General features: G+C 39.0%; 2 protein-coding genes and 2 long non-coding RNA genes across 5 annotated transcripts in view; 2 read left to right on the top strand and 2 right to left on the bottom strand.

The window, feature by feature from the left end:
* Positions 1 to 19,380, top strand: part of HERPUD2 (HERPUD family member 2) — a 33,461-nt gene extending 14,081 nt beyond the window's left edge. The window contains exons 4-8 of the mRNA XM_038557326.1: positions 1,797 to 1,951; positions 13,989 to 14,111; positions 16,666 to 16,989; positions 17,699 to 17,816; positions 18,516 to 19,380. Of these exons, the coding sequence (XP_038413254.1) occupies positions 1,797 to 1,951; positions 13,989 to 14,111; positions 16,666 to 16,989; positions 17,699 to 17,816; positions 18,516 to 18,677 (882 nt within the window). The 3' untranslated portion in view covers positions 18,678 to 19,380. The remainder of the gene's footprint in view (positions 1 to 1,796; positions 1,952 to 13,988; positions 14,112 to 16,665; positions 16,990 to 17,698; positions 17,817 to 18,515) is intronic.
* LOC100687833 (60S ribosomal protein L7-like) lies at positions 9,622 to 10,378 on the bottom strand. The gene has a single exon (XM_038557327.1). It carries the CDS (start codon positions 10,243 to 10,245, stop codon positions 9,637 to 9,639), a length of 609 nt encoding a protein of 202 aa, XP_038413255.1. The 5' UTR covers positions 10,246 to 10,378; the 3' UTR covers positions 9,622 to 9,636.
* Positions 17,672 to 24,329, bottom strand: LOC102151385. The gene is made up of 3 exons (XR_005369696.1): positions 24,195 to 24,329; positions 23,379 to 23,549; positions 17,672 to 18,696 (listed from the first exon to the last, which is right to left on the bottom strand). It is a non-coding gene; the product is annotated as an uncharacterized LOC102151385 (long non-coding RNA).
* Positions 23,996 to 25,518, top strand: part of LOC111098822 — a 54,367-nt gene continuing 52,844 nt past the window's right edge. For both annotated transcript variants that reach the window (XR_005369697.1, XR_005369698.1), the window contains exon 1: positions 23,996 to 24,289. This is a non-coding gene — a long non-coding RNA (uncharacterized LOC111098822). The remainder of the gene's footprint in view (positions 24,290 to 25,518) is intronic.

The following is a 25,518-nucleotide window of genomic DNA, read 5'->3' as shown; positions in this document are numbered from 1 at the left end:
TGCCAGATATACTTTCCTTTTTGTGAAGAATCTAGCGAAAACTTTAGGGAGGAGATGGATGGCAGAGGTGATAACTAATTGAAGGACCTTTCAGTAATTACTATTTAACTGCTTCTTTAAGAATTAGATCCTTTATTTACTACGTTTAATTAGTATGGCCTTAGTGGTATGTTCTAGCACTAGCTATGGGAATTTAGCTTTTGTTAAACTGAAGTATAGTTTGTCAGTAAACCCAAGGGTCTTTCTATGTTTCCTACCTTTCATAAGAAGGGAGAAAATATCGGCATTGGCACAGAGTTCAGGAGATAGTCTTTGGACACAGTTGTGTTGCTTCAGTTTTTGTTAAGAAAGACCTCTCCTGACTTGTCTCATGGTTTCTCAGTCATGATTTCATGTCGTTAGTATATATATATTCAGCTTTTTCAAGCTGTGTTAATGAAAATATGAAAAATATCAAGGGAAAATTAAGTTGAATTCCCCTTCAATGGGATTTGAGACTGTCTTAAAAATCTAGTCATGCAAGAGTTATCTAATATTAAGGTCAAAAGAAATTAGTTCTAGCAAAATTAGGCTGTGCTGCCAAATGGCTATGCCTTTCTTCTGTTAATTTTCTTTTTAAATGAATACCAGGGATCCCTGGGTGGCGCAGCGGTTTGGCGCCTGCCTTTGGCCCAGGGTGCGATCCTGGAGACCCGGGATCGAATCCCACGTCGGGCTCCCGGTGCATGGAGCCTGCTTCTCTCTCTGCCTGTGTCTCTGCCTCTCTCTCTCTCTCTCTCTCTCTCTGTGACTATCATAAATAAATAAAAATTAAAAAAAATTTATATAAAAAAAAATAAATGAATACTATTTTATGCTGGTCAACTTAATGAGATCTTGACAAAAAAGAGGCCTTTACCAGTTTGTGTCCCTAAGGATTAGACTTCTCAGTCTGATTAGGTAGACACCTACTTGGTGTCTACTTTATGCAGACTAATCTTTATTTTTATTTTTATTTTTTTAAATTTTTATTTATTTATGATAGTCACACAGAGAGAGAGAGAGAGGCAGAGACACAGGCAGAGGGAGAAGCAGGCTCCATGCACCTGGAGCCCGACGTGGGACTCGATCCCGGGTCTCCAGGATCGCGCCCTGGGCCAAAGGCAGGCGCTAAACCGCTGTGCCACCCAGGGATCCCCAGACTAATCTTTAAAGAAAGCTTTGTTAGTTTTGCAAAAAGACCAGTGTCCTTGGGACCTTTTATATGGCAGGATTTAGGAAGATAGACATACAAAAAGACATCCAGTCAATAGGAAGGCAGTACAGGTAAAATCTGAATCTAAAGAAGTTGGAAGGATATTAAAATTATATTGTGTCCAGCTATTTAAAGTGGGATAACTGTAATTTATATCAAATGTAATTATGATTTAAATTTACATAAAACATGTGACGAACTATTTTCATACAGCAACGAATTGGGGTGATCTTCAAGGGGTTATATTATTTAAAGTTATTGAATCTGTGAGTTAATGACATCATCAGAACATGAGGATTTTTTTTTTTTTTGGAACATGAGAATTTTAAGATCTTGATTGGTATCTTGTTCATACCTGCATTTGTTGGTTTTCTGAGCTCTTAATCTCATCAGAATTAAAATATCAGCCTATTACACTGGGCACAAGATTCAGATCAGTATATTTCTAAGATTCACTTTTCGCAGAGGGATCTCATAAATGCATTTTTAACAATGTGTCTCTAATCTCATGATTGCGATGAATTAAGTCTCCTAGAAGAAATAATTACATTTTTGTTTGTAGAGTTCAGATCAGTCAGGATCAACAACTCCATCATCCAGTCAAGAAACCTTGTCTTTAGCTGCCAGTTCTTCCTCAGAGGGATTGAGGCAACGTACCCTTCCACAAGCACAAACCGACCCAGCACAGAGTCATCAGTTCCCATATGTAATGCAAGGGTGAGTGAAACCATAGTTTTGGGCGTCTTAAAAATCTGTTACTCTTGACTTTCATGGGGGCCCCTCCACAGTAATCAAAGTACATTAGAAATTTATTCATATTCTTCCTTATACATTTTAAGGGTTAGGGGATTAATCTTTTGAAAGCTGGCCATACATCAGAATCGTCTAGGGCAGTGCTTTTTGGTGTTTAATGCTTGTGCTAATCACCTGGGGATCTTGTTAAGCTGCAAGTCTGTTCAGCAGGTCTGATGGGCCTGAAGTTCTGCATTTCCAACAAGCTCCCAGTTGATGCTGATGCTTCTGATGCTTTGACCGTGCATTGAATAGCAAGGATCTAGGTGACTAAAAAAATTCTTTTTTACTCAGTTTCACTATCAATCTACTCAAATTAGCCTTTGGGAAGCAGAAGAGTGAGTGAATGTGTTCTTGGAAGACTGTAAGACCGAGTGATGTTTTTAAAAAGTTCCACAGGTGTTTCTGATCAGCCAGGCTTGGTGACAGCGGACGTAGGGTAAAACTGTGATATATTATAAAGATATGGTAACCATTGCATGTTATCTAGAGTCTTTGTTAGGGGACTTTACTCAAGAAACTTGCTATGGCTACGTTATATTTAGCAATTATAGCAGGCCTCTTGGATTAGGCAGTTCTAGGGGGAAATGCAGCCAACAGCCACAGCATTCTTCAGACACCTCAAAGAGTAGGATCCTGGAGAATATGGTTTGGACCTGCCTTATGTAAACCAGGGTATTTAACTGGGGTCCTATTATTTGTTACTTTTGAAGTAAAGGAAACATGAGTAACAGGTAGTGAGATCGTTTTGTATTGCATATCATGTTATGGTCTTGCAGGGTGTGTGGCAGTGCTCCAGGTCTATGTTGTGCTGGAAATAAGGAAATGGCTAGGACCTCAGAATGGTAGTGTAAGTGACATAATCAAGGAGTAGCTGTTGACTGCCATGTTACACAGGGTAGAATAAACATTCAGGTTCTTTTTACTTAGAACTTCAGACATAATTCAATTCTTTTTCTTTTATATTGAATTATATTGATATATTTGATATAAAATATTTGATATAAAAATATCAGAAATATTTGATATAAAACGTTATGTAAACTTAAGGTGTACACTAAAACTCAATTCTTAATGCTGAAAAACAAAACTGAGTATATAGCAAAATAGAAGAAAACTCGTCGTCTCCTATTTCTTGAATGTGAAGCTTTTTCTCTAAAAGTAAATTTTTAGGTAAGATTGCTGGTAGGTTTTTATGAAGCACCTATGAAACTGTTTTGGTTTTTAGAAAACGATTACTCTAAGCCAAAACATAGGTATTTGTAAAAAGTAACGTTCACAGGATTTATGTTATGGAATGGTAGCTTAAGATATTTTTTATCTTATGACAGTAATTCATTTCCTCTCGTTTTTTGCAGAGTAAGACATTTTCAGTTCCTCTCAATTTATATAGTGATTTTACTTATTTGGTAGTAGTGCTGGAAAAATGGGAGTATTATGCCTATAATAAACCTGGAAGAATATATAATGATAAGTTAATAATGACAAGATTTTTAACTCCTCATACTTATAGTGAATATATTTTATAATAAAATAAAGCTTATAAGTTGCAGGTCTTCAGAATAAGACCATAGATATCTTGGGAAAAGGTTAATAATTTTTCTAATAATTTCCATTGAGGAAGTCAACAGAAGATGAAAGCATTCCGCTCTTAGGAATGTATTAAACAAACAGATCAGAAAAATTTGAAATAGTGTTTATTTTGTCAAATGCTAAATATTAAAATGAACAATAAAATCTTTAAAGAAATGATAGCTTTACTTAGGGAATCTATTACTAGATGAATAATGTTTTTAAATCAGGGAGGCAGTATATCTTGGGGGTGTACAGATTCTGGAGCCAGCTTACCTTGGTTTGGGTCTATCTACTGACTAGCTTGGGCAAGTCTTTTCCCCACTTTGCTTCAGTTTGCTCATTATCTGGAGAGAATAGTACTTATCATACAGGATTCTAGTACTTATCATACAGGATTCTAGTGTAGATTAAAAGAGTACATGTATGTAAGGTGTTTATGTTAGCAGTTACTTGCAAATTCATTCATACTTAATAAGTGAATGTTGGACATTCATTCAGCAGACGGATTTGAATGTATGAATGCCAGTACTAGGTGCTGGAAAATAAGTATATTTGGGAAGAGCACTTTGTGATATACAAAGCAATTTCTGAGAGTTAATAGATTATTCAGTTCAATAAGGAATATAATTTAACTTAATCTTATAGTTATAATTTTTTTACTAATGAAGACTTTAAATTCATCTTTAAGTAGATTTTGTTTAACATAGGCTTTAGCCTTAAATGTGCAAGAGCAATAATTTAGTAAGCTTGATGAACTCACCAACAGAATATAAGCTCTGCATTCCTTTTTCAAAATTCAGTACAGCTTACATTTAACTAGTCACATATTTTTTACCACGTAGGTGAGTCTGTCTTCTCAGTCTTTAGTGAGCTTATTAAAATTGCCAAATCCTGGTCCCTTCTCCCTGGAATTTTGAATCCCTAAGTTTGGGGTTGTGCTCAGGAATTTGCCAACTTAATACTCCGGGAATGTCACTTTGAGAAATCCTAATGCAAGTGATTATTGCTATATCTAAGTCTTGAGGAAATATGAGAAGACCAATAAGCAGAACATGTACATCACCATGTTGGCTGTGCATTTATAACGTCATTTATAAATCCTGACTGACTGTTTTGGACTCAAGTCTATTGTGCTGTCACTTTTATTTAGTTTAACTCCAAAAATTGTTGGTTTATAGAATAGAATACCCACTGTCTTGTGTACCAGCTTTTCCCCCTGAAATATTAACAGCTTTGTTTTATAATTAACAAAACCGAAAACTTACTCATTGTACCTTTCCATATTGTTTGAGTTTTTTTAAAAGTAAAAATGGCTGGGGCATCTCTGTGGCTCAGTTGGTTAAGCATCTGACTCTTGATTTTGGCTCAGGTCATGATCTCAGGGTTGTGAGATCAAGCCCTGCATTGGGCTCTGTGCTGGGCCTGGAGCCTGCTTAAGATTCTTTCTCTCCCTCTGCCCGCCCCCTCCCAAAAAAGTAAAAATTGCTTATAGCTCACCATCTAGAGATAACTATTGCTAATGTTTTTGTAATATCCTTTCACTTTTCTAAGTAAACTTTTTAAATAAAAAATCATACTATTATATTTCATAAGCCTTTCTTAAAAACATAGTTTAGCCAGGACATATTTCCAATTCAAATATAAATCTACCACATTTAAAGTCTTGAGACAGGGCAGCCCAGGTGGTTCAGCGGTTTAGTGCTGCCTTCGGCCCAGGGTGTGACCCTGGAGACCCAGGATCAAGTCCCACGTCGGGCTCCCTGCATGGAGCCTACTTCTCCCTCTGCCTGTGTCTCTGCCTCTCTCTCTGTGTGTCTCTCATGAATAAATAAATAGAATCTTAAAAAAAAAGTTTTGAGACATGTAGCACTCTGGGTGAATTCTTATATTCACACCAATATTTTTTAGACTTCTGTTCAACATTTATTTAAGGTGATTTAGCTCTGGAGTAGAGTTGGGGGTGGGGATAAAGAATGGGGAGAGAGATCATTAGAGGCAGTTCCCAAACAGCCAAATAAAAGCCCTTCAGCTAGCCAGGAAACTCAGAGATTGAGTAGTAGTATTTGAACATGAACATGCTTACAAGGTCCTTAATCCCTCTCCTACCACCTCAAACAGCTGATGGAAATACTCCTTCCACAGGAGGAGAAGAGATACAAAGAGTACAAGTTTCTCCAGTTGTTCATGTTCCAGGAATGCCTTAGTTGAACATCCTACTTGGCTACCCCTTAGTCATCTTCTGTACCCACTTCTTGTTTGAAACAGCCTTTGCTCAGCACTTTGCTAATCATATTCTTATTATGCACCGCCCAGTTCAAAGCCTGTTCTTTCCAGGGAGACTACTTTGCACCCAGAACATCTTATCTTCCCAGGTTTATCTCTGTCTGTCTCAGCATCTGGTGTCCATTTCTTTAAAAAAGTGTATGATATTTTATTATGTGGATGTCAGTTTGCTCTACTGATGAAGAATGTCTTTTGCTGGTTTTACTGCATAATGACCTCAAAATCCCAGTGGCTTACCACAATATACTTCTTTTTTCTTGTTCATGAGTCTTGGTAGTCACTCGGGACAGCTCTGCTCTAGGCTGTAGGTTGAGTATTGGTCTGTTTCATGTTTCTCATTCTCTGGACTAGACACCTTCTCCTTATGACAAATGACAGGAATACAAGAGGGGAAGCTAACCCCTGAGCACATTTAAAACCTCTGCATGTATCACATTCACTAACATTCCATTAGCTAAAACAAATCCCTTGGCCATGGTCAATAGCACTGAGGTATTGCCAAGTTACCAGTGGGTGCTGGTAAATGCTTTACCAACTGGCTTTTCCAGGGGGGCAGGAATAAAGCTGATTTGTAGCATTTGCTGATTTCAAGATACCTAGGGTTGGCTCACAAAATTCCTGAACGTGAGCAGCTAGCTTTGTGAGTCAGTATCAGCTGGAATAAGTGAATTTTGCCACTGTATGCCAGACAGTATGCATGTATAATCCTGATATAGAACAGTGAAGAGTTGGGGCAATATTCTATCATAAATGTTTGAGTTGTTTAGTTTCTTCCCACTAAACCTCACTGCAATCAATATTCCTAAATACTTAACATATTAGCAGTTATTCTTTTAGGATAAGTTGTAAGAGGAGAATTCTTGGGTCAAAGTGTGTCTTAACACTTTTCACACTCTTAAGACTATTGCAAAATTGCAGTAAAGTTGTACTAGTTTGTTCTTCCAATAACAGTTGTTAGAGTCTGATACCCCATGTGCTTGCCAGTGCGATAAATTAGAATGTTCCTATTTTAATTTGAGTCCTGATAAAGAGACATTCTTTTTGTTTTATGAAATCCTTGTTTTTTGGTGTGTTGCTATTTTCCAAAATTCTTATGTGACAGCTCTTTAAAAGAATATTAATAATACTTAAAAGGACTAAGCAAAAGTTAGGCATTGTGTTAAGCACTTATATATGCTATGTAATTCAGTGCTATACATTGACTTTTATATCCACTCTAGTCCAGGTACTATTTTCTCCCATTTTATAGATGAGAAGGAGGCGTAAAGGCCATGTAGCTTGCCTAAGTTCTCAGAAGTGGTCAGCAGCAGAACTAGAATTAAAATCCATATCTGACTTAAAAGTCTGTGTTCTTAATGGTCTTGGGGAAGTGACTCCCTATTTTGTCTATCATTTGTTTTAGTAGGTTGCTGTTTGTATTTTGACTTCATTTGTAATGGTTTTTGTCTCCCTTCCAGCCTCCCATTTAAAACTGTTTTCTAAAAACAAAACAACAACCAAAAAAAAACCTGTTTTCTAGTCAGATCTACGGGTTAGATTTTAAGTATTGGCAAACTGAGTAAGCAGATCTGTTTCTATGAGGACCTTGTGACTTTCTTCAGTAAAAATTTACCTTACAGTTTGCTATATGCTGGGCATTGAAGACAGGAAAATGAATTATGCACTTGCCCTCAATGGAAGTAGGTCAGATAGCACATCAGCAGATGGTAATCTGTTTGTCTATCAGAGTCTTGAAAAAAGTTCTGCAGGAACCTGGAGAGGGAAGTGACTGTCTCTGCTTGGAGGGATGGGGAGGGCTTTGTACGTGGTAATGTTTGAGCTGATTTTAAGGGAAGTTCAGCAGGTAGAACAAAGCCGCCTTGAGAGTGGAGAGGCTTGAGAAGGCATATTCTGGGAGCGAGGTGGGGATTCCATGCAGTTGCTGCATCTTATGGAGTGGTAAAGGAAATGGGGCTGACTTCACAGGGTTTATTTTAAAGAATCTGTTCCTGATTTTTGAAGTTTCCAGTTCCTTTTATCTTCTCTCCTTTGTACTTCTTAACTTTAGAAAGCGTACTAATGAGTATCTTTTGGTATAGCTTTCAAGTATATGTTTGTGAATGGTAGTCTTTCAGGTTCTTGGTTTTTGTCATGGTCTCTGTTGTACTCAACCATTTCCGTGTCCTATGAATCTCCTTCACCCCCTTTTTCCATTGTTTAGCGTTTATTGAATAGTATTAACTGGTATAGTCTGTGTCAGGGGAAAAAAAAAGCTGTCAGAATCTGTGCCATCATATGATTTCCTGCCACGGGTATGTAACAGCCGACTTTCCCAAGGCCAGAGGGAGAGACCAGGTTATCCTCTTACTTTGCTTTCCTTGCATAAAGAGTATGACATTTTATTTGGAGACAAACATTTCACATTCTGAATAGTTACATTTTCCCCATGTTTCTGCTACTTTATTTGGCTCTTTGCAAAAAAAGGACTACTTAATTATTTTGAATTATAAAAGTAATATATGTATATTAAGAGTTTTTGGGGAAAAAGAACAGTAAAGGAAGGGGGAAAAGTATTCCCCTGTCTAATCATCTGAAGACAACTATTAACATTTAGTGTTTCCTTTTTTTTTGCAAATGGTTTTCTTTAATATAGTTGTAATTTTTACTGTGTTAACATTACACTTCATTTAATGTTGAAAATTAAATGAAACTTACAAGTTTCTAGATAAAATAGTTGCTTATAATCAGCTCTTTATTTCAGAGTTTTCTTGCTATGCATATGTAGTTGTTCAACAGATATTTATTGTGCTAAGCCCTGGAGATACAATAACAGGGTTTAGCACAATGAAACCTATTTCCTTTTCTTAGGAGCACAGAATCTGATCAGAGAGATAGGAAAGTGAACAGATCATTTCTTTTTTTAGTTATTTTCTAAGAGGTGATACATGCAAATGGAACCATTTTAAAAGTGACCAAAGTATGCAGCAGTTTCATTCTTGTGTGTCCTAGTTATCCATGACAAATACTGTGTGTGTGTGTGTGTGTGTGTGTGTGCATTCGCATATGTGGGTACATGGACGTGTGTATTTAACACAAATAGTAGTGTACATCCTATACACACTGACCTACATTTTGTTATTTCACTAAATGTAGTAACATCGTCCCCTGTTAATACACAAGACCCTGTCTTGTTCCTTATTAAGTGCATAATATTCCATTATATAGATTACTATAATTTTTTTTAAGATTTATTTATTTATTTATTCATGAAAGACACACAGAGAGAGAGGCAGAGTCAGGCAGAGGGAGAAGCAGGCTCCATGCAGGGAGCCCTGGGTCTCCAGGATCACGCCCTGGGCTAAAAGGCAGGTGCTAAACTGCTGAGCCACCCAGGGATCCCAGATTACTGTAGTTTAATGAATCATTCCCTGTTGACATGTGTATGTGTGTAGGGTAAACAATATTTTTATCGTTATATTATAACAATTATAGTATATTATTATGTTAAAAATATTGTAAGTCAATATTTTTATTCACTGCTTTTTTAATTTTTAAAAATTTGATTATACTTTTTGAACGTTCACCAAATACAGAAAATATTATAAAGAACTCCCTTTTACCTAACACCCACTTCCTCAATTGTTAAACATTCTTCATCTATTCCCTCTTTTTCCTCTTTTTTTTCTTGGGCTGGAATATTTTTTTTTTCCATTTGAAAGTAGTCATTTATTAACTGACCAGATTACAAAAATAATCATGGTAGATACCTTAGTTCATCCTTCTAATAAGCCTATTGATCTGGTCTTCCCTGTTGCATCTCCACCTTCTACAAAATGGGTGGTCTTTTTCTTCATTCCGCCACGTGGAGAAGATAATTTGAAGGGCCATAAAAAGTTGTTGGCTTCTTTGAAACGTTTTCCAACGGTATAGATCTCGTGAATCAGATCCTCCATGCAGATGATGCCATATTTACCAAGACACCGAGCAATCAATGTGTTATCTGTCAGGGCAATTCGCTTCTTGTTGATCTTGCCATAACCACGCTTGTAGATCAGTTCATTCACTGACTTCAGGTTTGGGTACCCCCATGGTTCCACAATCCTTAGCATGTTAACTGAAGCCTTGTTGAGCTTAACAAAGGTGCCACTGAAGATCTGGCGAAGGTGAAGAAGCTGCAACACCTTTTGAACCTTTGGGCTCACACCATTGGTACCTCTGATCCTGATGACAAATGCCAACTTGGGTTCTGCAGGCACGTAGAAGTTGCTGGCTTTTCTCGCCATCCTCGCCATGCGAATCTCAGTTCTGTACATCTGCCTGTATTCCTTGTGGTAATGCTTAGCCTTTTCATAGATAAGCTTCCTCCTTGCCTTTCGAAGCATTTTTTGGGCAGATTTTTTCTCAGACGCTTGATCTTCAACTCCGCGAAGTTCCTTTGCTTTTTCTTAAGGGTTTCCAGCACAGCAGGAACCTTCTTCTTCTTCTCTTCTGCACCCTCCATGGTTCCAGCCGGAAAAAGAGGGGCTGGAATATTTTAAAGCAAAACCCCTAGATACTCTGTAATTCCATCTGTAAGTACTGGCTGTGTGTAACAGATATGACAGATACGGACTATAAGAGAATCAAAATACTAGTAGAATACTCAAAAATTCTTTAATAACATCAAACACTCAATTCATGTTTAGTTTTTCCTGATTATCTCAAATGTCTTTTTATAGTTGTTTTGATTGAGTCCATATTCAGAGAGGTTGACAGATTATGTTTCATAAAGCTCTTCTAATCTCTTACTCCCTTCACCCTTCTTTTTTTTTTTTAACAGATTTTTAAAATTTTTTTAATTTTGTAGCTAGTAACAGCTATGTTTTTAACAATGTTACTAATATAAAATATTATTTGGGACGGAGATATGAATTTTTTTTCCATATTTTGTATTTCTTCTCAGAAGTAGAATTATTTGGGCAGTTGGGTAAAAGTGAACATTTTTAAAGGAATTTAATTTGTAAAATTGTTTTTTAAAGCTGTATTCCATTTCATCCTGTTAGTAGTGAAAGAGTTGGGTTTCACTTGTATCCCCTGAGGGCCAGTACTGGATATTGGCAGACAAAAAAGAAAATATATTTTAGTTTGCATTTATTTGGTGTCCTAATGATTATTTCCCTTTCTTTGAATTCTTTATGTAGAAAATATATGAACTATTATTTATTGAAAACATTTTTTCCCAAGCTCTGTCTCATAATTTTATGTCATCAAATATATGGATTCCTTTTTTTAACACTTTCTTCTATTGCTTATAAGTTAGGAAAATCTCCTTCCCTCCAAAGGTTTGATAAATAATCAGTTGCAGTTTCTTCTAAGTTTTTTGTGGTTTAACTTTTAATACTTTCATTTTAGTCCATTTAATACTTACTTAAATATTTGGAATGAGATGAAGCTTTATTTATTTTTTAAAGATTTTATTTATTCATGAGAGACACAGAGAGAGAGGCAGAGACAAAGGCAGAGGGAGAAGCAGGCTCCATGTAGGAAGCCCCATGTGGGACTTGATCCCGGGACTCCAGGATCATGCCCTGGGCCGAAGGCACTAAACCACTCAGCCACCCAGGGATCCCCATGAGATGAAGCTTTAAACTCCCTTCCCTTTACCACTAGTTTAGTAATCACTTTTCCCAGTACCACATAATTCTCTGTTGTGTTGTTTAATGATGCATTCTCTGAAATACATGAAATTCTTATTAATATGTAATATTGTAATGTAATACATAATATGTAATATGTTTTATATATATTAATAATAACTTAGTAGTTTAGTAACAAATAAATCCTTTATTTCTTGTTTTCTGTAGAGTACCAAGTACATCTTTTCAGCACAACTGAAAGTTGTAGTATACCAGCTTGGGCCTGGAGTGTATCTTAGCAATTGTATAGTCCAGTAGTTTTTAACTTATTGGAGACTAAGGGAGGAAGCATGTTGGAATCATCTAGGGGAATCATTTTGGAATCATCTAGTTTATTAGGTTTTTTTTTTTGTAACATTTTTGATAATCAAAAATGTTCTGTGGTTATGGTCTTAACCACAGGGTGAGGTACAAACCTATAGTAATTTTTTCTAAATGACTGTTGGTGGCTCTCCCTTAATCTTTAAAAACAGTGACAAAGCCTAGCTTTCCCATTTCATAATTAAGTCATGGAATTGTATGGGGGTATATTTCTTCCTAGTGGTAGAGATTGGTAGAGCTCTACTTTCAGGGGGTTGGTTTTTTTTTTTCTTAGTTGGGAATATTAAGAATATTTAAAGTATATATCTAAATACAGACTTGCATTGTTGCTTATACTTGATTTAGGTGGGTTTCAGATTTGCTTAGATGGATCAGCTCACTGTTGGAGATGCCAAGATCTTTATACAAGTATTTTATAATAATACTTCTTTGCTCCAGGGGTATGACTTTTTTAAATTTTTTTCCAGATTTGATCACTAATTGATACCTTTTAAAAGGAATAGCTGAGTTAAGCTTCTTTTCCTTTTCTTATATGAGACTTGTTTATCAAGAGCTGGGATGAACTCTCATGGAGGCTTTTCTGCTTTTCTCTTATTTCAGTTTGTTGGAAAGCTTGGGAAGTAGGGGAGGAGGGCTGTATTCAGGAGGTACAAGGACTTTCTGAGGATGTGAGTGCAGTATGGCTCCCAGTAGTCTTCTAAAGATGAGGAAGTTAAGGTAATATTAAGGGGAGTTGGCACCTAACCTAGCACCAAGTTGTCTAAAGAATAGTCTGTTGGGGATCCCTGGGTGGTGCAGCGGTTTGGCGCCTGCCTTTGGCCCAGGGCGCGATCCTGGAGACCCGAGATCGAATCCCACATCCGGCTCCCGGTGCATGGAGCCTGCTTCTCCCTCTGCCTATGTCTCTGCCTCTCTCTCTCTCTCTCTGACTATCATAAATAAATAAAAAAAAAATTTAAAGAAAAGAATAGTCTGTTGATAAGTTTTAGCCTCCCAAGCTCTTCCAAGAAATTAGGTTTCCTTTTTTTAAAAATATTTTATTTATTTATTCACGAGAGACATAGAGAGGCAGAGACATAGGTAGAGGGAGAGGGAGAAGCAGGCTCTCCCAGGGGGAGCCTGATGCAGGACTTGATCCCAGGACCCTGGGATCACAACCTGAGCCAAAGGCAGACTCTCAACCACTGAGCCACCTAGGTGCCCGAAATTAGGTTTCTATAATCAGTTATTGCCAATTGTACACTAACAGTCTTTTGCATATCATATTAAAAGTTCATGAATTTGTTAACGATTCTTGTCTCATCTGGTTAACAGCTTATACCAGCTAAAGATAAAATTCAAGTAATACGAAGAAAAGGAAAGTTAGCACACAGATTCTGCAAATACACACTTTCAAGTTGTATTCAGATTTAGGGATAGGGGACAGTAAAAATAAAAATAGCCAACATTTATTGAGTACAAACTAACAATCCTATGAGGGAGATTCTATTATTAGCTCCATTTTAGAGGTAAGGAAACTGAGGCATAGAGCCCTTAAATATGACCTTACACAAATTTTATTGAGTTAGTAGGCATTTAGCCTGCTTTAAAAATGCACGTATAAATATGTTCTGCCAATCTTGTTTTTTTAACTAAAGAAATATTTTACAGATTTTTATAATGTTTTCTATTTTATAGCTAATATCTACTATGTTGTTAATATAAATATTACTAACATAAAATATCATTTTGGTAGGTTCCCCATTTCTGAAAACATTTTGTTGTAAAGTTTGTTTTAGGGCTTTTGGTTCTTAAGGAGAATGTACTTAAAATAGAATTAAGAGTATTTTTGGCCTTTCCTGCTGAAATGAGAAGATAGCAAATATTCAGGCTTGCCACACATTTTGTTGGTGTTTGTTTTCTTACTAAGATTGGGCTGAACTGTTAGTTGTTTGATACACCTGGGGTCTGAGTCATCTTATATAAGCCATAATATCTTATTTGAAGAATGTTGAAAATAAGTATTTTTCTTTCCAGTATGGTTTAATATATTTTGTCTATGGATGGCTTATACTTAAGAAATGAAAATTCTGAGAAATGCTTTCAACTTCTAGAGCATGGAAAGACATTTCTTTATCTCTTTATTGCAGAAATGTGGACAACCAGCTTCCTGGGCAAGCTATTCCAGCTGGATTCCCAGTGTATCCCGCTTTCAGCCCCCTGCAGATGCTGTGGTGGCAACAGATGTATGCTCATCAGTATTACATGCAATAGTAAGTTATTTGAGTTCATTATTTTTGCTTAGTGTGCTACTTGTTTTCTTTTTCATCCTAGGTAAGTTGACTTGGGACTTCATGTACTGATTCATTTTACTGGTTTTTAAAAATTATGAGGATGAGTTTGCCAGCATTTCAGCAGATACTTTCTTTTAAATTATTTGGCTAAAGAGGAGAGGTTCACATCCAGTTCACATCAGCTAAACTTCTCTGCTTCTCCCTCTTTCCCCTAATTACATTTATCAGTAGTGAGATGCTTTCTTTAATACAACATTTTATCTATGTAAGAAGAGAAAACTTAGGGAAGTTTCACTGGAAGGCCGCAAATCTACATGAAGAGAGAGGATGCTGAATGAAAAAGGGAGTCCTATGCCAGGGAGGTTCATGTTGGCACAGGACTAATATGCTTTCTGGACTGTCAGTATTTTAGTAAGTCTTTCTTCTAGTCAGCATGGATCTTAGCACTGAGCACAATTTTTCAGCCTTCATTCTTCTATGCATTCATTTAACATTTCCAGCTTCATTTTAATGTTCTCTTATTTCTGTGATTTTGTTATCCTCTTCATTTTGTTTTTCTCTTACTTATTTTGTGTCCTTGATGGCCCATTTTCCCCTTCTTCTAAATGGTAACATTGCATGTTCAGTTAGATGGATATTTTTGTGTACTTGCCATGTACCTTATGACAGTCTGGTAAGGAAGAGAGGATCCAGTCTTGGGCCAGTTCTCTTGGATTTCTTTTTTCTGCAGCCTTAGTTGTTAGTTCTCTGTGGGTGACCCCTATTCTTTATCTCCTGTGTTTCATCCGGATTGCTGGAAGATTTCCGTAGGGACATTTGCCTTACCTCTAAATTCAGGACATCTCAGAGTTGACATCACCATCCTCTTAAATGTGCTCTCCTTCTTGACTTCGTCAGTGACACAGTCTCTTTTTATTTATCCTCTAGGCCCTTAACCTAAATCAGCTTGGACTCTGCCTTCAGTTGTCCCTGAACCCAACAATTTAGCAAGATGAGTTAATATATTGTTTCACTTTTGTTCTTCCCCCGTATCTTACTTTATCTATTTTGCCCAGATCTTTTCTCATTTTGGACCTATTTTACTGCAATTGTTCTTTCTCCTTTTAGACTCTTGACTATACTTCATTCTAACTGCTGCCAGGTTAGTGTGCCTAACACTGAATTGAGCCAGTATCTGATGTATTCCTCCTAAGTATCTGATGATTCCCTTATCTATGGTGTGAAGTTTGTATCCTTATCCTTACTCCAGACCTTACCCCATAAAGCTGATGTGCTTTATGAACCTCATATCCTAATGTTCTTTTGCATTATCCCTTGGCTGCAGACAGGCTATTTGTACCTTACCTGTTGCTGTGGTAATAGTTATTATTCCAGTGACTGCTTTGTGCTTAGTACTGTACTGTAGATGCTTTATACCCCTTATCTCATTTATATAACCTCCTGAGAATTTGTGTGAGATGAGTGGAGCTTATTGTAGCTTGCTACTAAATCATGCAGTTTTATGTACATTATTTTAATTCCTGAGCCTCAAGTTCCTTACTTTAATGAAATAACTCACCAAGAATCAGAATATCTGTTAGGTAGGAAGTATTTTTGGTAACTAAAAAACCCTCTACAGATACAAGGTATTAGCATACTGACTTAAATAGGTTTTTGTAAAATTTCTGGTTTTATATTTTGCTATCTTGATTTTTAAATATTTTATTGTAGAAAAATTTTAGCATGTGAAGAGATAGAATAGTGAAATGAATCCTTGTGTACTCACCACCCAGCTTCAACATTTATCAAATCATGGCATTCTTATTCTAGAACTTTCCCTTCCTTTGCTGGATAATTTAAAGCAAATCCCAGATATATTACCATCTTACTGGGAGCCTCTGGAAAATTTATTCTTTCAAGCAATCAAATTATAGGCAATCTTCAGGATCACAATTCCTCGTAGGTTTACAAGTACCTATTCAAGTAGTTCTTAGATGGAGTTCCCAAAAGTCGGGATTGGGGTTGAGGGGTTGTTATCTGGGATCTAGTTAATATCTTAAAATACAAATACAAATCATTTATCACTGACACTGGATACATAAGGTAATGATTAATGTACATTTTTAGACATATTTTTCAAAATATGGCTCTAAGGGAGAGGTGGTGGGTGTGGTAGTAGTCATCCCATGCAGAAAAACAAAAGGGGCCACTAGTGAAAAGATTTGGTAAAGGATTCGGTTATTACTTTATAAGGTACTTTAATGAAAGAGAGAAAAGATAGTAATTACCATGGCTTTCTTATCTCTTCCACCTCTCCCCTACCGTCTTAGACTGTGAAGCTGAGATATTAGCATCCTTTCTTGAGCTACTCACTCCTATCATCAAATCTTGGCTTCACTTTTCACTGTGATTTGTACTTACCTAAGAAATGTGGTATAGGAGTTGTGATATTCCATATTAGGTTTATGAAAATACATACGGCTCCCCAAAGAAGTTTTGCAAAATATAGTATGATAAAGTTTTTTTTTAATATTAATTTTGGTGAATATTTCAGTCAAGCTGCAGTTTCAGCTCAGGCCACATCAAATGCCAACCCAGCGCAGCCTGCTGCTTCACAGCCTCTAAATCTGGCACATGTTCCTGGAGAAGAACCCCCACCAGCTCCAAACCTAGTGGCCCAAGAAAATCGACCCATGAATGAGAATGTTCAAATGAATGCACAGGGAGGTCCAGTGCTAAATGAAGAAGACTTCAATCGAGACTGGCTAGACTGGATGTACACGTTCTCACGAGCTGCAATTCTCCTTAGCATTGTATACTTCTATTCTTCTTTTAGTCGGTTTATCATGGTAATGGGAGCCATGCTACTGGTTTATTTGTGAGTGATGCTCATTAACTTTTTGTGATTTCTTTTAATTACTTTCTAAAACTGTTGAGCACGGAATTTGGCATATGGTAATCTGTCATGACTGTTGAGTGAAGGGATAGGAGTTTTGGACTCCAGATATCTAGCACCCAAAGTAAAGTAGGTTATATTGAGTAGGAATGTTTATTAGAACTGTCTACAGATTTTTCTTTTACCATCTTTCATAAAAATTAGACCTGGCATATCAATTATTTAGAACTTGAAGTGTCTGATGTACTTGCATAAGGATGTTCTTTTTAGTAATAGTTATCAATATCAATAGTAAGACCTATGGGAATACGTTAGGCTTTTTTTCCTAAGTAGGCTTTTTCTTGCCCCCCCTTTTCCCTAAGAGGCAAAGAAATACGTAGTTGAATTTCATTTTGAAAAATACTGGAAAAGATGTTATGACTCTCAATGTGTTATGATATTAAGATAGCTAAATTAGATATTAAGATATCTAGCATAGAGCCATTAAAGTCCATGATAAATTTTTAGAGTTAAGCTGATTCCTATTTTGCTGTCATTGCTTTGGGGGGGGGGTAGTTCTTGGCTTGAAGTAGGAGATTTGGTCTTTTTATTTATTATAGTTGAAATAATTTTTCTATTGTAGGACACTAATGTTTTAGTGTTACAAATAAAAACAATTGCAACTTCTTTTTTTCTTTATTTTACTGAACAGACACCAAGCTGGATGGTTTCCTTTTAGGCAAGAAGGAGGTCAGCAACAGGCTCCCAACAATAATGCCGAAGTTAACAACGATGGGCAAAATGCAAACAACCTAGAACTTGAAGAAATGGTATGCTAATGAGGGTTTTGTATTTTGTATACTTCAAATATAGATGTTCCTCAGCACTTGTAAGAAACCAACATGATAAAAAATCTTGAGGTGTTCCACAAGTTTTTGTGGAATGGCACACGAAGAAATATTAACACATAAATTGTGTGATTTTATCTGGGAGAACTTAGATTATAATACTGAGTCAGTCATATATTAGAATTAAGCAGGGGTGCCTCAGTGGCTCAGTTGGTTAAGTGTCCGACTGTGGATTTTGGCTCAGGGCATGATCTCAGTGTCATGAAATCCATTCTTGTCTTGGGCTCTGCACTCAGCAGGGAGCTTGCTTACTATTCTCTCTCTCTCCCTCACCATCCGCTTTTTCCCTCTTCTTTCTCTCTCAAAAAAAAACTCAAACAAAAAAAAATACCCAAAAAGACTTAAGAATTAACATTATTCTACCTGAAAACAGCCTAGAAAGTAAATTATGCACACTTTGAGAATTTATTGTATTAAATTGGCAGTTATCCACTTGAACATGAACACTGAGGAATTTATCAATTTTGGGTTTAATAAAGCTTTACAATGACCAGATATGTACCATTTCCTTATTACATGCTCATATTCCTTTTCTGTAGGGAAGAATTTAATTCTTTCTTTCATGAGTTAATGCTAGCTGTTCAAATCCCCGAGGATTATGTTTCTTGTTTTGTTTGAAAGGAGCGTCTTATGGATGATGGGCTTGAAGAGGAGAGTGGAGAAGATGCAGGTGAAGATGCCAGTGCAGTTCAAAGGCCTGGATTAATGGCGTCAGCTTGGTCTTTTATCACCACCTTCTTTACTTCACTGATACCAGAAGGGCCTCCCCAGGTTGCCAATTAGACCTGAAAAACTGTGCCAGCTACAAAGGAGGGTCTGACTTTAGGAAAGTGTTTTAAATAACAGTGCAATTTCAAAAAAATTTATTACTTTCTTTTCATCATCATGTACAGAGGTGTTTTTTCTTTAAGCTTCTCATGCATATGAATATTTTAAGCACAAATGGACTACTAAATGTGTGATTTCTTTTTTAAGATCCTAACAGAACATAGTATAACAATATTGGTCTTCCAGGTTTTGTTAATTTCAGTTATGTATATTATATCAAGGCAGACCTATTTTGTGTGTCTTATCTCTTTAAAGAGCTGCTTCACATATAAATGTCTATAGCCAATAGCCCAGCCCTTCAGTGTATAATTTGAATAAATATATCTATTTTCTGTGAATTATCCTGAAAGTTTTAAACAGAAGGACCTCATAGTTTTTAATAAAGAATATTATTTACATAAAATGTGCTAGCAGCATCTTGCCCAGCCATAAAGCAATAAACTTCTCAATAATGTTAATTTTGACATTTGGATAAATAATGGAAACTTTCTATTTTAAGGGCATGTATCCCATCAATTGGAATTAGTACCTTAAAAAAAAGGCAGCTCTTCAATGGAATTAATAGTGATATAAATGTTTGATACAGGCAGTACTTTTATAAAATATGCTGGAAATTGCTCCCTGTAATTTTTTTAAATAAAAAATCAATTATGGTAAACTGTCTTATGGGGTATTTGTTCAGACCTTCAGTAATGTACTCATTACATGTAAGAATCTATGTAAATTTCAGTAGTTGTTGGGAAAGGTTGCAAGTCTTCGAGGTCATTTTCACCTCTTTGTGCTCCAGATAGATATCTTTGTTCTCAGTTTGAAACCTTGATAATCTACTTAAAAATTCCTGTGTGAAAGCCAAGTCAGTATTTTATAAGAAAGGAGTAGTTAACAGTTGAAACTGAACAAATGGGGTTGTTCATGCAAGAACTGTATCTCACGTGAAATGTGTTATAAAGTTATAGTGGTACTGGTCTGGTAATACATGATTAGATAATAGAACAAAATAGAAGATTAAGAAAACATTCATACGTGATTTTCTAAGTTATCTACTTATAATGGTAAATTATTATAAGTGACACTTCAAGGGATAGCTAGTTAACTTTTTGAAAAGTAAAATTAGTTTTCTAGAGATATGAATCAAGATATTCAGTATGAGCAGCTGAACATAACAGACACAAACAGAAAATACAGATGAATACTCACATACTGTCGGGGTGACAAAATATCTTTGGGGCAGAATCCCTAAAAGAAAATGTTGCTATGTCTGTCATATTTCGATATACATAATTAAAGGCAAATAATTAGGGGAAAAATTAAAAAGACAGTAATAAGTCTTAAATTTAGTTAAGACAATATCCCAGTAGGAAATGGGCAAGGATACTCTTGGGTCATCTTGGGCTGGGTGGCTTACACAACGAACATTTATTTGTCACAGCCTCACAAGTCCTGCGAGGCTGAGATGTCTAAGACCAAGGTGCAGGTGGACTGTGGGTCTGCCGAAGGCCCTCTTCCTGCTTGCAGATGGCCAGCTTGCTGCATTCTCACACAGCAGAGAACAGCAGAAGCAAGCTCTCTCTCCTGTCTTTTCTTACAGGGGCACCGATCCTGTTCAGGAGAGCTCTGCCCTCATGCTTAATTACCTCCCAAAGGCATACCTCCTAATACTATCACATTGGGGGGTGCAACTTCAACATGAATTGTAGGAGGCACAAACATTATGTCTCTAATAGATAAAAACATGGGCAATAAATATGAGAACAGATGTAATGAGTCCCAAGTTCAAACTATCAAATTGTTAAGATCATAATAGTGTGGGTTAAAAAAAAAAAAAAAAAAGGTAGGTGAAGCTATAGGGGAATATAAAATGGTACATAGCCTTTCCAGCAAGTATGAGATTTTCAAAATGCACAGAATCATTCAGTGTCATCCTGTTGTTCCTGGAATGAAGATAAGATTCTTAACATGTTTATAAAGTTCTGAAAGGTTGGGTCCTTGCACCCTCTCAATCTGTGCTCACCATTAATGCCTGTTTTAGCTAGGCTGGTCTTCCAATACCAGTATTCTCTCTTTCCAGCCCCAAGAATTTTAAATTTGTTTTTTGTTTTTTGTTTTTTTGCTTGGAACACAGTCTCTTCCTGTTTATTTCTTTTTGTTTGTTTTTGCCTTGTTCACACTTACTTAATCATTCATGAGATCTTTGCTATAGGCCAGTTCTGTGGAGAAGCTTTTCCCTGGTAGCACTGTTCTTTCAAGTGACACCATTGCAGTTCACATTTATTTGTCTGTCCCACAAGATAGGAGGGCTATGACTCTGGGAATATATTTATGCTCATTATTGTATCTCCAGTCCTAGAAGATTGCCCAGAAGTTAGTTCGATACTGAATGAGTGATTGAAAATTTGCATACCCTTTGAATCAGCAAAAGTTTGAGAGTATGGTGCATATATGAGATCTAGCTTTTTAAGATATTCTTTGCATTGTTTTAACAGGAAAGAATTAGAACTGATAGATGTTCAACAGGGTGAGCTATGGTACATTTGTATACTGTTTGGATCACGTTCAGGGATGGCTTTTTTCGGGGCTTATGGAGTCAGTGCATCCAGAGGGAAGGTCTGGATTTTAACCCAGGAGCTAAATAAATAAATAAAGCTGCAAGAAATGCTTCATTGGTCACATCAAACCAGAATGGGTAGGTAAGGTAAGAATGCAGAGATAATTATGAGACAGATTAGTCTTTTTATCTTCTGTTGGGAGCCAGAGATGTGAGAACTGGAGCCATAGAATTCATAGAGGGGAACAGCGTTATAGGTGACACCCCCATGTGGAGGAAATGAGCAGGTCTTTGTGTCTAGCCGCAGAATGGGGCCTGAAGAGAAAAATGCCAGTCATAGACTTGCCCTCAGAAGGCGCATGGCTAAGAATTCTAAGAACACTGGAATGTGTTGTTAGAACTTAATTATTTTCCCTACATTATTAATTCCCTCATGTTAGGCTCACTTTTGGTAAGTCTTTGTGAAAAACTACAGCCCACTGTCAGCTGTGTTTTAGACAATTAAGGGAGGAATTGTGTCTATACTGGGCCAGATGGTGCCTAGGGGGCAATGGTAGCTTGGAGATGGTTTCCAGGTGGCAAGACAGCAGCATAGAAGCCCAGACACTAGGCTCTAGGTCAAATGCTGACTAGCAACATCCAGGATGGATTTGTGGGATATAAGCACTTCCTAGAACTTCTGTTCCTTACACATCACAATAAAGACTAGACTTTGTACAGCCAAGCAATATGGGTGAGGTGGGTCGGATTACGTTAGGTGGGTAAAAGGAAAGGGTGATCCTCAGGGCTGGAAAGCTGGAGACATTCTTGCCATAGTTTGGTGGCATTGTTCAGTGCCACCATCCACCATTATTCTAACTGGTTTCTCTGGCTCCAACATCACTATTGAAATTTGGCTTTTCAAATGAGGGGAGGAAAGGCTGTGTTTGGATCTTCATTTGTATAGTCTCAGCAACTGTTTTTGCTTCACTGTGGAAAGACTAAGGTGTGCCCATTTATAGATCAGCTTTCTGTAAGTCTGGTGTAAATCAGACCGTCAGGCCTGTCGTATCTGGAGTGGTGTTGCTGGGTCTGCAAAACTGCACTGGGTTCCGGAATGTGGTGCTCCCCACAACAGAGTCTTTACTGGGAGTCCTGGTGTGGCTGAACTCACTCCCGACCTGGATCGAGTGCTCTAACTGTAACCTGGGAAAGTAAAATAAACTGACCGCATGGTGAGTACAAAGCATGCTTCTGGTATTTTATATCTGACATAAATAGTTTGGATGTTTCAATACGTCAACGATTAAAAGTACTTCAAACATTTTTTTGAACTTTTTTCTATGGTAGGAACATTGAACCTGAGATCCACTCTCTTGACAGGTTTTTTTTTTTTTTTTCCTTAACAGGTTTTTAAGTGTATAATACAGTAGCATTTAAAAAATTTCAGACATTTAAAAGACAAATGATGCTTCTTGAATTTAAGTGTTGTGAAGCAATGTAAGCCTTTTATTAAAATACTATGGAATCTTTGAAATAAAGGTTTTTCTTATAAAGAGAACCCAGGATAACTAGTTAAGGTTCTTGTTCCTTAGCACCTGGAGCTTCTCTGTGTCCAGGAGTCATAGTAGGTAGAAAGCTTTTCCCAGAACAATGAGGGCTCAGCCCTTTATACAGTGAGGACAGCAAAAGATCTGTCTCCCTTTTCCAGAGCAAACCATGGTGATTACTGTCTCATTACACTTGGTTGCACCCTCGGGGCCACAGTCTAGGGGGGCTAATTTCATGAATCTTCTAGCCAAAGCCTGCTTCCTTGATCCTGCTGCTAAATTCTCACACCAACGGATCTACTTTCCAAAATGAACATACCACTGCCTGCCTAAACTATTTCGAGCGGTGCAGTGAGCCGGCCTATCCAAGGGTTCCAAAGCCACAGTTTGAAAAGTTGGAAAAACTAAGATCTGTGTCAGGGTCTTTTCCAGTTACCACTTCTCACAGAGGGTGCGCAAGAGAGAGGCTGCTGTTCTGTATTAATTTATATAATTAGTAATAACAATTATTATAGCATCTGAAAACTATTATTACCAAGATTTGAATAACATTTGAATATCTGCTACATTCCTGGCTCTGACCTGCATCTGAAAAAGATCCTTGAGACGACTCCTGGTAGGTGCCACGGTTACTTCTGTTGTGCCAGATGCGGCCACCAGGACTCCAGGAAGTTACAGAGTTCACGTGACGTCACACGGCTGCTAAGCGGCAGCGTCCAGATCTGTAGTTTGTTGTACCTCAGAACGTGAGCCCTGCAGAATGAATTATTCACGTCAGGCACGCGGAGCGTTCAGCCTCCAGCAATGGGCGATTAGCCTGTTTAGCACCAGCCCTTCTGCTGAGAAAACTAGAAAAGTCAGAACATTGTCTATTAAGAGATCCGAGAGCGGTCAGGAAGGCCACGGCCAGCGTTCCAGACAGAGGCGACCTACATTTGGTGCCACCTCTTGCCACCTCAAAGCGACCGGGATCGCAGGGGCCACGCACCCCTGGAGTACACGACTGCGGTGGCCGTGGCTCCCAGGGGCTGCAGCCCAACCTCAAGTCACCTCAGCCCCCGAGGGAGGCCATTTGCAGGACACCTAGTAACAGCCAGAAGCAATGAACTCCCATGGAAGGAAGATAACATGCATTTTTCTCAAATTTCCCTCCAGTTTTTTTTTTTTTTTTTTTTTTTTTTTTTGTGGAAGTCTGTTCATTGAACGGTAACTCGGAATACAGAAACACAGGATCTGACTGAGCTGACAAAGCGAAGAGATCGAGACCCTCAGAAAGTTCGGATATTTAGCATGACCCGGCGGGCCTTCCAGGGGCTGCTGGACGGAAATGCTCCGGGGCTCTAGGGCTCGGGGCCCGGAACGCAGGAGGCACCGCGCCCGCCCCGCGCCCACTCACACCTGCCGACGGGCCGCGTCCTCCTGAGGAAGAGCTGGGAGCTCGACGGGAGCTCGAAGAAGCCGGGCGGCGCAGGACGGCGCAGAGACCCACCGCGGTAAGCGGCGCCGACCCGGAGCAGGCCCCTCTGCCGAACGGGAACGGCCGGCGACTGAGCATGCGCAAGCCAGGCGGGGCGGGGCTGCTGGCTCCCGGTGACAGAGCATGCGCAAGCCAGGCGGGGCGGGGCGGGGCTGCTGGGCTCCCCGTGACAGAGCATGCGCAAGCCAGGCGGGGCGGGGCGGGGCTGCGGGGCTCCGGCTCTCGGGTGGGCGCGGCTGCGCGGCTGCGCGGCTCCGTGTTCCCTGCCCTGGAGACACCGACCAGGGCGCGGCCAGGGCGCCCCACGCCGCCAGCCTCCTCCGTGAGCCGGGGCCCAGCCGTCCCCCCGGGGGCCCCAGGGCGCTGCACGCTGCGGCACCCCTGACTCGCGCTCACTCCGGCCTCGGCCTTCCTGCCAAGGTGACGGAGGCCCCAGGCGCCCCGCCGCCCTCCAGCCCCGCAGCCCTTTGGCTTCGGATGACTTGCTAGAGCCACGCCTGCGCAGAGCGCTCAGGAACCTCCGGCTGACGTCGCCTTCACATCTCGCTGCCCTGCCGGGGTGCCCCCTGCACTCCGTGCTTGGGAACCCCCAGCCCTTGTAGGACCCCGACATCAGTTCTAGCCACGTGCCGGGTGCCCCGTGTGCGGAGCGTCCCGGAACACTCCCCGCCCCCGCACTGGCTTCGGCTCCAGGGGTCAGGCCAGGCACGCCCTGAGCTGAGCACCCTGGGACTCCCTGGCTTGCACCCACTTCAGCTTTAGCTGTTTTCCCTGTTGCCACTGCACAGAAAGCCCCAGGACCTCCTGACCTGTACCTTGCATCAGTTCCAGCCAGCCCGCCACGGCACCCTCCACATAGAGAGCCCAGGACACTCAGAGAACACCCACTCAGCTTCGGCTATCGTGCCAAGGTGCTCTCTGTAGGTGGAGCCTCAGAACACTCCCCTCGCACTCACTTCAGCCTCAGCTGCCCTATCAGGGCACCCGCTACGTGGAGAGCCCGGGGGCCACTAGCCCATGCCAGTCATAGCTCCATCCAGCCAGTAAACGTCACCAAGCACACACAGTCTACATAGGGGATGACCACACATAAGACCATTCCTTCAGGTACAGGAGAAAAATACTCTTATGCATAATCCATAGGAAAAAGAACAGAAAGTCCAGCAAAATGGGGGAGACGTAGAATATGTTCTAAAAGGAAGAACAAGACACAACCTCAGAAAAAGAACTAAATGAAATGGAGAT

The sequence above is a fragment of the Canis lupus genome, chromosome 14 (assembly GCF_011100685.1).
Source record: "Canis lupus familiaris isolate Mischka breed German Shepherd chromosome 14, alternate assembly UU_Cfam_GSD_1.0, whole genome shotgun sequence".
Taxonomy (NCBI): domain Eukaryota; kingdom Metazoa; phylum Chordata; class Mammalia; order Carnivora; family Canidae; genus Canis; species Canis lupus.
The sequence above is the reverse complement of the archived record's forward strand: the minus strand, read 5'-3'. Positions and strand labels throughout refer to the sequence as shown.

Coding starts and splice junctions, on each gene's coding strand:
- LOC100687833 (XM_038557327.1), bottom strand. CDS start 10,245: ATGCTTCGAAAGGCAAGGAGGAAGCTTATCTATGAAAAGGCTAAGCAT.